Below are 16,156 nucleotides of genomic sequence, written 5' to 3' on the forward strand. Positions count from 1 at the left end.
GTCGCCTCCGCGATCAGCGTCTAATGACGCATCGCCGCGGTCCGTATCGGGAGGAATCATGAGCTCCGGGCCTGGGAGAGTCTCTTACCGAGTCTCAATCCCAGCATCATGATTCCCTGCCTTCGTGGTATGGCACACGAGGCATGGAACCCTCGCTTAGGCACCCAGCGAAAATCCGACCCCCAACAGAGAAAGGAAAGACAGGATCGACTTAGAGGCAGAAAAAATCGAACGAATCGAGGGTGCCGAGTCGAATCGAGTACACAGAATGTAAGAATACAATAAACACAAGCCGCATGCAACAAAATAAGGCCAAAAGGATACGCTGAATAGCCGAAAAAAGCGTAAGACGAGACAGAGCGTAAACCTGACAAGATGGCGTGGAGAGCCTTGGCCAAAGGGAATGATTAAGCGCTTATAGTTTTTAGAGGCGTTTGATTGGCTGAGAGCGGGTGGGCCCGTCTTTTCACTGTTAGCCGCGCGAAATTTGGCCAAGCAGAGCAAACCAATAGGCCTAGTTTGCATCAGTTTGACATGGTACAGTATATGACACCAAATATTTTGTTAAACTAATAACATGTACAGCCAAGTACAAGTACTTCTAAACGTCGTATGAAGTGAAAAGGACTTCATTTTGAGAAAAGTCAAGAATGGAAATTTTTACATTTCATCAATTCAAAGGTATTAACTCTCATGGTTTATTATTTTTAACTGTGAATTCCGCCTGATTCTGTGGATATTTTTATGGCAGTTTGGGGCATAATCCAGACAGTGATGAGGCGTTCACAAATCTTTCTCTGAATAAATATTAACGGTCTCCTTCTCCAACTTTCCATGTTATTGTGTATTGTCGACTGAATATAGGATTGAACGGGCAGGTCAACAACTTGAAACAAAATGGCGTCGTTCACATTTGCGAAGAATATGAGCATGTGCTCTGAATATGTATAAATATGAGTACACAACTGATTTTTGCCCATGACCTTCAGGGCTCAGCCAATAGATCTGTAAAGTCCACTCATATTGATTTTAGTATTTTCCGAAAAAGACCACTTGGGCAAATGAACATACTGAAAGCCCTGTACACTGAGAGTAAAACACACAAGCTTTTTATGTATTAAGTATAATTTCAAAATGTAATGTTTAAGATAAGAAAGATCAGTTAAAAGCAAATTACACCCCCCCCCCCCCCCCGCCCCCCCAAATAAAACAAATTAAGCCCCCTAGCATTAATTACAGATTAATTTCTCTTTTTTACTATCTGCACCAAAGACATGCAAAATAAATAAAACTTCCATGTTTAGCAAAAGAAGTTCATGTTTGAACAAAAAATGATAAAAATGACTGCTCTTGTTGTTGTGTCAGAATATCAGATCAAAGTGCCAAGTTCAGAGAATAAAAAAAATATAAATATAACAGTAAATTCAGTTTGCATATAATTTGGCTTCTTTTAAAAAAAATTTTTTTGTGCCCATCTCAGAGGTGCAATATTGTTTTAAACAAGATGACTGGAAAGAACTGAATTTTTCCTATTTTTATGCCAAATTTGCTGTCGACTGACAAAGTATTTGCAGAAAAAAATGGCAATGTTAAAGTTTACCACGGACACACAGACACACACACACACACAGACAACGGAACACCGGGTTAAAACATAGACTCACTTTGTTTACACAAGTGAGTCAAAAAGCATGCAAACACCTTCATACATATACACAGACACACAGATTACCAAACTACAGTGTTATTTCATAGACTCATGAGCGCAAAAAAGTAAGAAAAAAATTTTGGATATAAAAAGACGCTGAACATATGATGGCAACATACAGCTCTGTTTCAGAAATGTTGACAACCAAATTTCTCACCAAGATCTTTCCTTCGTTTGTACTCATTAATGGCAGTAGCCACATCGGTCATGGCACGAATGGCACTGTTGATGGCCACCTTGTCTGGATGGTCATCTTCAGTGCTCTGAAACAGGAAGTCAAACCAAAGTACACAACAACAACACACTGCATATCAAATCAAATTTCACAAAGCGTCAAATCAATCTACAGAGGAGAGAGGCTGGAGGAGGGAGAGTGGGGGTCGCACTGAAAAAGGCAACAGCAAAACAACAGAACAGAGAAAAGAGACAAACAAAAATACATCTGTGTTTCAACTGAGGGAAAATTCCTTACTTTATAATCTCTAGACATGTAAACAGATAAAATATGCAAAAATAGAGAATGATTACATAAATTATGCTCTCTCTCTCTCTCTCTCTCTCTCTCTCTCATCTGCAGACAGGCATATGAAATGCTTTTGTTACTGCATGAATCTGGTCATTTCAACTGGGTATCAGATATACAGAAAACTTTTAAGTGAAAATGGCTTTGAAATTTTTTGGCTCAGCCAAGGTGTTGGGTATATGAGTATGGTTTTATGACCAAGTTCAAAGATCGACTTATTTCTCATCATAAGCAAATGTGGCATTCAGATACTGAATACAGTGATGAAAATAACTATTTCTGTTCATTTAACCCTTTTGCTGCCAGGAAAATAAAATTTAAGTGAAATCCATTTGCCAGGGTTTTTTCCACAAAAAACGGGTATAAATTTTCCAAAATTCTGTGCTCTTTGTTATTGGAGAAAGACCTGTAAAAGTATATATTTTCTGAAAGGTAAATGAATAAAGAATACAAAACACATGCTGTTTTCCCATTTTATATATTTTTAGTGACATGCTGTTGTTTTGAAATTAGTGTTATGTTTTTTGTCACATTTTCAGCTTGTTCATTACAAATATTAGTCAGGTAATTTGCACTAAAATATCATATTTTCTGGACAAATGGATATCTGCAAACATAAAATCATACTAGAACAACCACTATATATATATATATATTTTTTTTTTTTTTGATAAGGTGGATGTGAGGCCACACCCCCTCAGTCTCCACCCCGCTCCTCCTCTTCACCCCTCTCACACCCTCACTTGATCCAGTTCTCATCAGACCGCGTTGGCTGAGTGCCAAGAATATCACTCACACTGTGTCCTGCTAATAATTCGGTCATGTTCTGTCGTCTGCTAACATCTGTACAGCTGGCATCACTCACTGACAGTCGCATCTTGGCCACTCTCTTGATTGCTCCCTTTATTTTCTATCAAATCATCCTATAAATGTTCATCACTGTCTTCTCCTTCGAATTTACGCTTCAATTCTTTCTGAGCATCAGCTAAAGAAAGAAATCTTGGTTGATTTCGTTCGTCATGATCGCATGTCTTGAGCACGGCATCAGTAGGAGGAGTTTGTATTATACTCCATGTTTGGTGTTTACATATACTTACCATGTCAAACTGATGCAAACTAGGCCTATGGTTTGCTCTGTTTGGCCAAATTTCGCGCGGCTAACAGTGAAAAGACGCCCCTCTTAGTCTGGCCCGCTCTTAGCCAATCAAACGCCTCTAACAGCTATAAGCGCTGAATCATTCCTTTGGCCAAGGCTCTCCACGCCATCTTGTCAGGTTTTCGCTCTGTCTCGTCTAACGCTTTCTTTGGCTATTAAGCGTTTTCATTTGGCCTTATTTTGTTGTACGCGGCTTGCATGTATATTGTTCTTACATTCTGTGTACTCGTTTCGACTCGGCCCCCTCGATTCCTTCGTATTTTTCTACCTCTGAGTCGATCCTGTCTTTCCTTTCTCTGTTGGGGATCGAATTGTTCGCTGGGTGCTTACGCACGGTACCATGCCTCGTATGCCATCCTACGAAGGCAGGGATCATTATGCTGGCAGAGATACTCGGCAAGAGACTCTCCCAGGCCCGGAGCTCATGATTTCTCCCGATAGGGACCGCGGCGATGCGTCTGCAGACGCAGATCGCGGAGGGGACGCTCGTCCCGATAAAACGGTCATGAAGGGGACCGGGGGGAAAGGGATACGAGCGTCGCCTCCCGAGGTGTCCCAGCGCGAGGCAGGTGGAAGGGGGAGTAGCACGTCCTCTCTTGGTGGTGGGAACTCGCGGCTGGGTGCGGACTCCCAAGGGGAGGCCGCCCCCCGCCGTTACCCGGGTCCCCACACGGAGACGGCCCTCAGGGGCCCCAGTGCTGTTCCCCCTCCTCCCTTCTCGGTCGACCCCCCTCCCCCACCTCCTCCTGGGGGAGAAAAACATTTGGTTCCGGGGGGGGAACCTCCACTTTGCCCACCCCGGGCCAAGCCACCCCAGTCTCCCCACGGGAGGGGATTCGGGGCGCGTGGCAACCTGCTCTGCAGGTCTTCCCGCTATCCGGCCAGTCTCCCCTGCTGGGGGAGTCCCGCGCGTGTCAGGCGGTTCCGGGCAGTCAGACCGCCGGCCTTTCGGCCTGTCTGACACCCAAGTCGGACCTGACCTCCCTCCGACTTGGCCAGGTTTTTCCCTTCAGCGAGGTCAAGGCGCCAGTGACCCTTGGGGCTGGGGTCACGGGATGGCTGGTGCCCACGGGTGGTATCCCCCATTCTACCCGTACTGGGGTGCACCTATGGTGCATGCTGGGTCCCCGGGAGGACCAGGGACTAACCCCTGGTCCGCTCCCCACCGGACCCAACCCAGCACAGACCACAGAGTGACACACACAGCCCCAACAAGAGGGATTGACTCCTCGTCGGGCAGGTTGAGCTCCTCGACCAGTATTAACACTACAGCCTCGAATCGGTCCTCTGTCAGCACGCAGGTGACCTCCACGGTCACTACGGCTTCCTTTTCAGGACCGACGGCAGCTGAGGGGCCCCGCTCAGCCCGTGGGAGCCTGCCGTTCCCACCTACCCAGCCCTCGGTCCTAAAAGGAGATGAGTGGGTGTTTGTCCCCACACAGCACTCGTGGGTCCCTCTGGCATCCAGGGACACTCTCTCTGAGAAGGTGTGGCACCCACCATCCCAAGCATGGTTGGACCTACGGTCCACACACTCCCCACCCTCTTCAGGTGTCAAGGACATAACAGAGGAGACCAGGGTCCCTGCTCGGGATCGCCCCAGCTCATCCCGCTGGGCTGACCACAGCCCACAGGACGCCCCCGTGGGTACATCCACTTGGGATGGCACCCAGCAGGGGATGGACTGTGAACAAGAGGGACAGCCCCTGTCTTCGGATGAGGACGAACAAGCGGATGAGCACTCTTCGCCCCCATCCCAGTGCGACAGATGGAGCCCACGCCTCCCTAGGGACCAGCCTGAACCAAACTCGGACTTTGCCGAGCTCGAACTGACCCTCCCCAATAGGGTCACACATGCTGAATCAGTCCCTCAGGCAACTTTGTCACCCTTAACCCTCCTACGGTCAGGTGACTCTAACTCCAGAACCACAAGGCGACTCAGAGTGCCAGAAATGGCTCAGGAGTGGCTTAATAAGCCAGCCCGCACCGTCAGGGGTGCTGCTTCCATCCCTCCTCCAGGCAGGGAGTCCCTCTCTGCCCCGGGCGCTTTTGCCCCAGGCAAGTTCCTTAAAGATCCCTCCAAGGGAGGAGTGTGGTCCTGGTACACACAGGACCACCCTGCCTACAGGGAAGCAGAGCCCTCCGCGCAGGACAGGATGTTGGTCTCACAGCGCACCACCTTCCCCACCTCAGCTACTCTTCCCTTTAAGACATTTGCAGAGTGGGACAAACTGGCCCGCCGCTGCCTCCTCGAGGTTTCCACGGCTTATACCTTCTTTGACGCGTTCCTCCACAGAGCCAATGAGCTGTGGGAATGACGTCCAAGTCAGCAGGACACGGAGTCTCCTTCCTCTGGCCTGCCTGGCCTCTTCTCAGACCCGAGGTTAAACACTTTTGGCAATCGAGTAGCGTCTGGTCTCACGGCAGCTGCAGACGCAGCTACCAGCCTTCACTTCAATACTGTGCTAGCGCGGCGGGATGCTGTTCTCCGCCTCTCTAACATTCCAGTAGAGGAGAGGGCTGCCCTGCGGTCCATCCCAGCACAGCAGCACTCCCTCTTCGGCCAGTATGCGCCGCATTTTGTCAGCCACAGGGCAGAGACAAACAGGGAGGTGGCCTCATATTTAGCCCACTCCTCCCAGGGGCGCCAGGGTTCTATGCCATTGAAGAGACCCGCCACCAGGGCTCCTCCATATACCTCACCTCCTAAGTCAAAGTGGCGTGCTCAGAATCAGTGGCAGAGGAACAAACCACCTCATGGTCGTCCAAGCCGTCCGGCCATGCCCAAGGCCAGAAGGCAGCACCCCCAATGACTGGGCCCCGATTCAGCACCACCAGTCGTTCAGCCCCTCCAAGTAGGAAACTTGTCCCGGCATGCTCATCAGTGGCGTGCTCTGGGACTCAACGACTGGATTGTTTCAGTGCTAGAGTCGGGGTACATGCTCCCTTGGGTGGGGGACCGCCCCCCTCTAAGATCCACTCCTCCTCCTTATGTGCCCAGCTCGATGGAGCAGGAGAGCGTCTTAGAGAAAGAGATATCGCACCTACTCCTCATAGGGGCGATATCTCAACTCTCGGACCTGGGCCCCGGTTTTTACGGCCGGTTGTTCGTGATTCCAAAGGTCTCCGGAGGGTGGAGACCAGTCCTGGACTTGTCCCCCCTCAACAGATTCCTCCCCAAGATGAAATTCAAGATGGACACACAGGCACAGATTCGGGAGACCATGCAACGGGGCGATTGGGCGACGTCCATCGATCTGAAAGATGCTTATTTCCATATCCTCATCCACCCGGCATCCTGCCGGTACCTGAGGTTCGTGTGGAGGGACAGAGTGTTCCAGTTCTCTGTCCTCCCATTTGGTCTGTCCCTTGCCCCTTTCCTGTTTACCAAGGTGGTGCGGGAATTGGTGTCAATCGTCCGGTCGGAGTCCATTCGGCTCTGTGTGTACCTGGACGACTGGCTTATTCTGGCCCAGTCACAGGCTCTGTGCCAGAGTCATACAGCCAGACTTCTAGACCTGTGCTCCCAACTGGGCTTCATCACGAACCAGGAGAAATGCGATCTGTCCCCGAGCCAGTCCTTCGACTTCTTAGGGATGAGATTCGACACGCGGTCTATGATAGTCTCTCCGACGCCAGATCAGTGGGACCGTCTGGCAGGCCTCCTCAACCACTTGCGCCATTCCTCCCAAGCAACAGCGCGGACACTTTCTTCCCTCCTGGGCATGATGGAGTCCATGGCACCTCTCATCCCTCTGGGCAGGGTTCTCAAGCGCCCTCTTCAGAGGGCACTCAGGCTACGGTGGTCCCAGAGCACTCAGCCATGGGATACCCGGATATGTCTGGGCGAGTGGTTCCTTGAGGTGACATCAGAGTGGTTAACCACCCCTCTTCTGACACAGGGGGTGCCCATAGCCCCACCTACTCTTCAGGTGGCACTATTCACAGACGCCTCCTCCCTGGGCTGGGGAGCCCACATGGACTCACTCCATGCAGCAGGGACTTGGTCCCCGGAGGAGCGCCTATGCCACATCAATGTTCTGGAACTGGAGGCAGTTCGCAGGGCTCTCCAGCACTTCATGGCAGAGGCCAACGGCAAGACCATTCGCTTGTTCATGGACAATACAACAGTCGCATGTTACGTGAACAAAGGGGGGGGAGCGCACTCGGCAGACCTCTCTCTGCGGACCGAGGCTCTCCTCCGTTGGTGCCACAGCAAGGGCATTGCACTTTCAGCGAGACACATAGCAGGGAAAGACAACACTTTGGCAGATGCTCTCAGCAGGTCCAAGAGTGTCATACACACAGAGTGGACCTTGGACAAGGGCACCCTGCAAGGAGCTGGGAACAGTGGTTCCGGCCGATGGTGGACCTGTTTGCGACAAGGTTCAGCAAGAGACTTCCCACTTACGTCTCTCCGGTCGCCAACCCAGAAGCATGGGCAGTGGATGCTCTCTCTCTAGACTGGAGCAGTCTGATTGCCTACGCGTTTCCTCCCTTTCCAATCCTGTCCAAGGTGATACGGAAAGCCAGGCTGGAACGCCCGCAGATGATCCTCATTGTGCCGAAATGGCCAGCCCAGCCCTGGTTTCCGGTCCTTCAGTCCCTGACACATGTTCCACCACTGGAACTGGAAACCAAACCTCATCTGCTGAGGCAGCCTCGTTCGGGCATTCCTCACTCCAATCCTCAAATGCTCCACCTGCACGCGTGGCTGCTGTGCGGGCGGAACTGTCAGCATCACCATTGAAGTCTTCCACCCCTCGGTCAGCCTCTGTGTCGGCCGCACTGACCAAGGGGGGTGCCTCCTCCGACCTCCTCTCCATAGTCTCCAAAGCCAGGAGGGAGGGAACAGAGACCTTGTATGACTTTCGCTGGAAGAAATGGCTGAGTTGGTGTACAGCTCAGAACATTCCCCCTACTAACCCTACGAGCATGCAGCTGGCCAACTTTCTGGCTCACTGCTCCTCGGTTCTCAACCTGTCTGCTAGTTCTGTGAGAGGGTACAGGTCTGCCATTTGTACCACTATCAAACAGCTAGGTGGTCCCGCTTTTGAAGCTGATTTCCTGCTCAGAGAAGTGGCTAGGGGCGCCTCTCTGAAGGAAGCTAGGAATCCCAGAAGAGTGCCCCTCTGGGACTTGTTCCTGGTGCTGGATTTCATTCGAAAACAGCCCTTTGAGCCATTGGGGACTATTCCTTTTGACCTGCTCACTCTCAAGACCACTTTCCTTCTGTTGCTGGCCACGGGCCGTCGTAGAAGTGAGATTTATGGTCTTAGTGGTATGCCACAAGATCTAGCATTCCACAGAGATGGTTCCATCACTCTTCGTTTCCTTCCAGAGTTTCTGGCTAAGAACCAAGACCCCGAGGTCCCTTCCCCCTCTCTGAGGGTCAGACCTTTGTCTGATATTCTTGCCCAAGATGATGAAGATATGCATCTCTGCCCCGTTCGGTGCCTCAAATACTATTGGAATAGGTCTCGCCATAGGCGTTCTTCTCAGAGGCGCCTTCTCATCTCCCTCAATGAGAATTACAAGAAAGATATCGCTGCAGGCACCATTTCCCGCTGGGTTTCCCAAGTCATTCGTAGAGCCTACTCTCATGCACACAAGGATATCAGTTGTCTGCGAGGAGAGAAGTCAGGCAAACACTGGGACAGTGACCCAACCAAAACATTCAAATAAAGGACTGCTTCATGACGTAAGATGGGGTTTCTAGCTATGAATAGAATCAAGAGAGATTCCCCAGACTAAAACTACCACTATTTTTGTCAACAAAGTGAATGCAAACCAGGGAAAAGTCAGAATATTTCAATGACGAGTTATCTCGTCACTGTGGCAGCGAAGCATACATGCTTGCCATGACGAGTAATCTCGTCATATAGGCAGCCTAGCGGTTAAAAGTGTTTTTCAGGCAGAACAATATTTAACGTTTGTTACAAATAAATAGTACAGAGACAGTTTAATCAGATTCAGGCTAAGAGTAAAAGGGTTTAAAAACTGTAAGCAGTGGTTTCAAAATGCAGAATATTTAAATGACACTATCTGCCCATCATGCATAAATGGTAAGAAAAATGAAGACCACTTTCTATTCTACTGTGTTGCTTATGCAGAAGAACACAAGCTTTGTAATGCAATAACTAATCACACATATTAGAAAAAACATTTCAGAACACAGAGTTAGTTAAGCTCAAGCTGATCCAGTCTATATCTAGCAGCGTGCGTCCGTGCGTACGTGCATGCGTGTGTGTGTGTGTGTGTGTACTGAGCAAGCTTATGCAATGTGTAAGAGTTTGAGCTCTGCTGATATTATTGTTGACTGAAATTATCACCCCCTTGTTCTCATGGCTTAACTGCTAAATGGACAATAAAAATATGTCAGTATCACACACACACACCATATGTAAACATACACATGAGCCAAAAAAAAGTAAGAAAAAAAAAAGAATATAAGTGGGAGAGAGAAGGGGAAAGTAGAAAATGACAGAAAACTATCTGCATTCTAAATAATAAAGACATTGAAAATATGAAGACAACATACAGCTCTGTTTCAGAAATGCTGACTACCAAACTTATCACCCAGATCCGTCATCTTTCGGTTAAAAAAAAGGCTGGAAACCTGAAATTCACTTCACTTTAAACACAATCCACCTGCCATCTCTCACACCATCAGTCAACCATCGACACAATCCACCTGCCATCTCTCACACCATCAGTCAACCATCGACACAATCCACCTGCCATCTCTCACACCATCAGTCAACCATCGACACAATCCACCTGCCATCCCTCACACCATCAGTCAACCATCGACACAATCCACCTGCCATCTCTCACACCATCAGTCAACCATCGACACAATCCACCTGCCATCCCTCACACCATCAGTCAACCATCGACACAATCCACCTGCCATCTCTCACACCATCAGTCAACCATCGACACAATCCACCTGCCATCCCTCACACCATCAGTCAACCATCGACACAATCCACCTGCCATCTCTCACATCATCAGTCAACCATCGACACAATCCACCTGCAATTTCTCACACCATCAGTCAACCATCGACACAATCCACCTGCAATCTCTCAAACTGTCAGTCAACAATCAACAAATTAAAATAAAAAAAGGAAAAAGAACAAACTACACAGTCAGCAACAAAAGAAGAATTGGAATTTTTAAACACTGGAATAATCCTCAAGATCAGTTACTGGATTATCAAGAGAAGCTTATAAAACTATGAAATAGATGTCCTGTGTCTGCTCGATCTCCCTGCAATCTTTGACACAATAGCTCATGATATTCTTCTCAACCATCTTCATCATACTTTTGGAATCTCTAGCGCACTTCTCGACTTGTTTAAATCTTACCTATCCAAATGCACTCAAAGGGTGTTCATTTCCAGTTCTCATTTTGAATCCAGACCTCTTCCTGTTCAATATGGTGTTCCCCAAGGCCCAGTTCTTAGTCCAATATTATTTAGTCTGTATACCTAACCACTGTCCGACATCATCAGACAACATCAACATGATTTTCACAAGTTTGCAGATGACACCAAACTCACTAAAGCTTCTTCCCCAAACATTTTTGCCATCCTGTGAAAAAACATAGAGATGTGAAGGAGTTGATGCTGACAAACAAGCTTAAACTGAACAATGTCAAGACAGAAGCTATACTTATAGGTTCTAAGTCTGCACTAAGTCACATTTCCGACAATATCTTGACTATCTGCAAAACTGATATCAACTTTCAAAATTCTGTCAGAAACCTAGGTGCTTTTTTTTTAGTCAGCTCTCTCCATGCATGACCAAGTGAGGACCAGCTGAGGAAAATCCGTACCATTTGACCGTATCTAACTATTGAAGCAACCACTCAGCTTGTTTGTTCCTTGATCCTAAGTAAAGTCGCATTGACTACTGCAATTCACTATTTGCAGGTCTGCATTCTGATTTGTCATGCCTTTAGATGATTTTGAAGAATTTTGAAGAATACCACAAGAATCATTTTCAGAAAGTCAAAAAGGGATAACATTACCCCACTTTTACATCAACTTCATTGGTTACCCATCCAGTGCAGAATTCAATACAAAATTGCCATACTGGCTTATCGCCACTTTGAAGGATCTGTCCCTACTTACTTACCTACTGTCCTTTGTACTTACACCCCTTCCCGTTCTATCAGGTCTTCTGTTGAAAAGCTCCTTCGAATCCCCCAAACCTTTTCAAAGTCATTCGGTCAAAGGACTTTTCAGTATCAAGCACATTCTGTCTGGAACTCTCTTCCTCTGGATCTCCATCACTTACCAACGCTGTCCTCTTTCAAAAACAGACTTGAAAACCCATTTATTCATAGAGGCCTTTGGGTGTGACAAAGCATAGCTAACTGCATTCTTCCTCCTCCTACTCTCCCCACTTTGCCCTCTACTGAAGTCATGTAGTGTGTATGTGTCTGTGGGTGGATGTTTGTGTGCGCGGGAGCGTGTGTATGCGTGGGCATGTATGTGCGCATGTGTAGAGTATTTTTGGTGCGTGTGTGCATGCGTGCGTGCATGCGTGTGTGTGCGTGTATGTGTGTGTGTGATTGTTCATGCCTGCAATTTGCAGCATTGTCTTAGTGAAAAGATGTGTTGTTTTTTAATGTGCAGAGGTATGTTATTATGTACTATTGTATATGTGTTGTTTCATGTAAGGCACTTACAGCCCATTACATGGGGAGTTTGTGCCACATAAGTACTATCTATCAGTATTATTATCATTATAATGGATGAAGCACTACGATGTTGGTGACTACATGACTGATGACAACGTAACAACTGATCAAATAAATAATATGATGTACCAAGATGAGGATACCATTGAAACAACAGAAAATAACAAAAGTTGCTTCTGTGGACAGAAGAAGGAAGAACGAATGTTGAGATTTCCAACTGCCACAAAAAAAATTCACTTTTCATATACAAAACTCTCTACCTACCAGATTTGTATTATTGCTAAATTGTCACACAAGTACACATGCAAACTGTGCAGTGACATGTTTTATGATAAAACTGTAGCTAAAAACATCTTTCCCAAAGAAACAGAACATAAAAATGAATCAAAGACAACATCATTTGTCCTGGCAGCAAAGTTACGTAACAGCTATTGATGTCACAACACCAGTGATGTCTGTCCTGTGACACCTCTAACACACAGTGGAAAACATAGCCTCATCCCCTGCTGATCTTCAGCATCCCAAATGTCAAGAGGAACTAATGTCAGATATAAAAGAAGCTCTACGTACCCTCCAACAGGAACCAACTACTCAATGACTACATCAGATGTTTCAGTCCAAACAGAAGAGAAAGTATTATCGAACTTCAAATCATCTATCAAGTCCTTTTCCTCACCAAAGAAGCACTCTCTGAATGGACCCTCCACCCCAAAACTTTGACCTACTCCCTCCAAAGACATTGTTCCATCAACATCCCCCATAAAAAAAACTATCAACTATCAGTTGAGCTGTGCCCCTCCATCAGTCAGAACACACACTGACACATTGCAGGTGTTCACGACATAACAAAACATCAGAAACTGGTCCGCCACACTTGGATCTGATTCAACAGCTGAGCCAATGAAGTCAGCCTCAATCAACATAGCTGTAAAGTCTTCAAGTGACTTATCAGCAAGTAAAACCACAACTGACCCTTCAAAAGGAGTCAACAATGACAAGAGAAGTGAAAGCAGCTACACAGAAAGAGATGTGGCTGCAGCAAACTGCAGACAGACAGAAACAACCTAACAGCTGGGCAAGGGATAGCTCAGAGGAAACACAGGACTCTAAAAGCATCACCACAGACAGTGATGAGGATAAAAATCATCTGGAACAACATCAGGAAACCTACAAGACTCTCATGAGTTACCCTGCCCCTGACTCAGTGCTGAAAAGAGTACAGGCAGACAGACTTGGCTGTTCCTTATGGCTTGGACATCAATAAAAGATTTTCAAAAATCAAACATTTCTCTACAAACACTATGCACAATTCAGAACATCCAGATGCCATACTGATTCACTTCAGTATCAACAACCTAAACAGACAGCTGAAAAAACATGAAACAACATGTTACAATGGATACAAAACTCAGAAAAAAACACCCCACAACAAAAAATTTTAATCAGCAAAACATAATAATAATGATAGTATTTATATAGCGCTGAATCTTGTGCAGAGACAAATCTAAGCACTTTCACACCAGTCATTCACACGCATGCGTAACTCTAAAACTGAAGAGAACTGAAGACAAGGAAGAGGTAGGGGAGGGAGGCTATCTTGTGAAGAGGTGGGTTTTAACTAATTTAAGGCCAGACTCGAAAGCGCTGAGTGCGGAAAACTGACGAAGCGAAAGAGGAAGTTCATTCCAAATACAAGGTCCAGAGACGGAGAAAGAACGGCGTCCAACAGTGGAGTGTTTTAATCTGGGTATGCGTAAACAGAGAGGATCCGAAGCCAATCGTAGAGAACGAGATGGAGTGTAGAGGTGAAAACAGCCACAAAGATAGGAATGGGCAGATTTGTGAATACATTTATAACATAGAGTGCTGATCTTATACTTTATTCTGTGTGAGACTGGGAGCCAATGGAGATGTTGCAAAATAGGAGTGATGTGCTCAGATCTTTTCTTTCTGAGGACAAGTTGGGGAGCAGAGTTTTGTATGCACTAAAGGGACTGAATGGATGAAGCAGACAAACCACATAACAGGGAGTTACAGTAGTCAAGGCGAGAGAGAATGAGAGAAAGAACAAGTCTAGATGTTGCGTTGGTGGACAGATATTTCCGAATGGAACTGATGCATCACAATTGACAGTAGCAGGATTGACATGTCGGACTGATAAATTTCTGCATGGACAGTGTGTTATCAAGGACAACACCGAGGTTACTGACTGAGCTGGAAAGAGGGATGGATGTACTGCCAAGTTTGATTTTGTCAGCTGTGATGGAAGAGAGTTTTTGTTTAGTTCCTATGATCATTGCTTCGGTTTTGTCTGGGTTCAATTGTAACTTATTTACAGTCATCCAGTTTTGAATGTCCAGGAAGCATTCAGATGTTTCTTGCAAGAGCAAGGACAATTTCTCAGGGGTATCACTCTTCTGAAGTTGAGTGTCATCAGCATAGGAATGATGACTAACATTGTGGTAGTTGATAATTTCAGCGAGAGGAGCAGTGTACAGTGTGAAGAATGAAATGAAATGAGAATGTATAATGAAATCCGATGGCCACAACCACAAAGTAGAGCTGTTCAAACACCCTGGCCTTCACAAAGTTGCTTGATATTGACAACAGTGTCCTTGCTGGGGAGCAGTAACCTGCAGACAAGTCACCATCTACAAGACAAGATCCATGCGAACACAAAAGGAGACAGTATACTTGCAGGAAACATTCGCCAACATCTGGGAGGCTATGTTCTAGGAAAAACCAATAAAGAAAATGGCATTCTTCAATAATTTAAAAAAAACAAAAAAAACCCAACCGGCCAGTACAAAGACAATGCAAGCAACAACAAAGAAAGAGAGAATTCCGCATACAAAATTGCAACAGGAGCAACAACCACAACAGGAATGGATTCTACAGCAGATACAAGACACCAAATGAAGTATTATTCCAACAATGAAGATCCACCAGACGAAAAGGAAGATGGTCATCGCTGTCATGCAGTGGACCAACATGGAGAAAAAACTGGTTCAGTAATGACAGGCCAACAAGCAATCACTACATGAAGTGCTGATCTTGAAGATTTTGCTGGCAATACTGAGTTTAAAACACATTAATTGTATTATACCTTTTGGTTATTTTTTCATTGTCTAATGCCATAAACAACTTTAAAAATATTACCATGGAACCTTAAGAGTTATGAAAATACAACTAATGGACTTAAAATTTATGAATTACCATGGGATAATGGGGATACAGGATTAGCCATATGTACATGGGATAAAGGGGATACAGGACAGGCCATAGGATAAAGAGAATACAAGACAGGTCATATGATAAAGAGGATACAGGGCAGGGTATGAGATAATAGGGATACAGGATAGGCCATTAAAAAGTGGGATACAGGAGAGGACATAGGATAAACAGAATCGTAAAAACTGCCACCAAGATTACCGGGGCTGATCTACCTTCAGACATATATTATAAGCGGCTACTCAAAAAAGCAAAATCAATCAGCCAGGACGAATCACATCCTGCTTTTGGGATTTTCGAGATGCTCCCCTCTAGTCGACGGTACAGAAGTATAAGGACGAAAACCGATCGCTTCGCCAATAAATTTTTCCCCAAAGCAGTAAATGCCCTGTCTCTCAAACAAATCCAGTATGATAAACAGAACTGCACAATCAATAACCATTTACCTGAAGATCTAGTCATCAACCCCATCCACATGTAATATGCAGCTTCTGTTCAAACGTGTGTGTATGTGTGTGTGTGAGAGAGAATTTGTGTGTGTGTGTGCATATGTGTGTGTGAGTGTGTGTGTGTGTGTGTGTGTGTGTGTGTGTATGTGTGTGTGTGTGTGTGTGTGTGTATGTGTCTGTTAGTGTGTGTGTGTGTGTGTGTGTGTGTGTGTGTGCACTTGTATGTATCCTTATTTCTACTGTATCTGTGTTTGTGTATGATTTTCGATTTATGTTTGTATCTTGTTATGTACTATCCCCCCCAATATTCCTTGTGACCCCGGTACACGTGGTAATAGATATATTCTATTCTATTCTATTCTAAAGGTGATACAGGC

General features: G+C 46.1%; 1 protein-coding gene across 5 annotated transcripts in view; it reads right to left on the reverse strand.

Moving 5' to 3' along the window:
• LOC143286835 (dynamin-binding protein-like) overlaps nucleotides 1-16,156 on the reverse strand; it is a 274,661-nt gene that overhangs the window by 128,238 nt on the left and 130,267 nt on the right. For all 5 annotated transcript variants that reach the window (XM_076594658.1, XM_076594659.1, XM_076594657.1 and 2 more), the window contains one exon: nucleotides 1,866-1,971. In XM_076594658.1, coding sequence (XP_076450773.1) covers nucleotides 1,866-1,971 — 106 coding nt within the window. The remainder of the gene's footprint in view (nucleotides 1-1,865; nucleotides 1,972-16,156) is intronic.

Source organism: Babylonia areolata, chromosome 10 (assembly GCF_041734735.1).
Source record: "Babylonia areolata isolate BAREFJ2019XMU chromosome 10, ASM4173473v1, whole genome shotgun sequence".
In the NCBI taxonomy this organism is placed as follows: domain Eukaryota; kingdom Metazoa; phylum Mollusca; class Gastropoda; order Neogastropoda; family Buccinidae; genus Babylonia; species Babylonia areolata.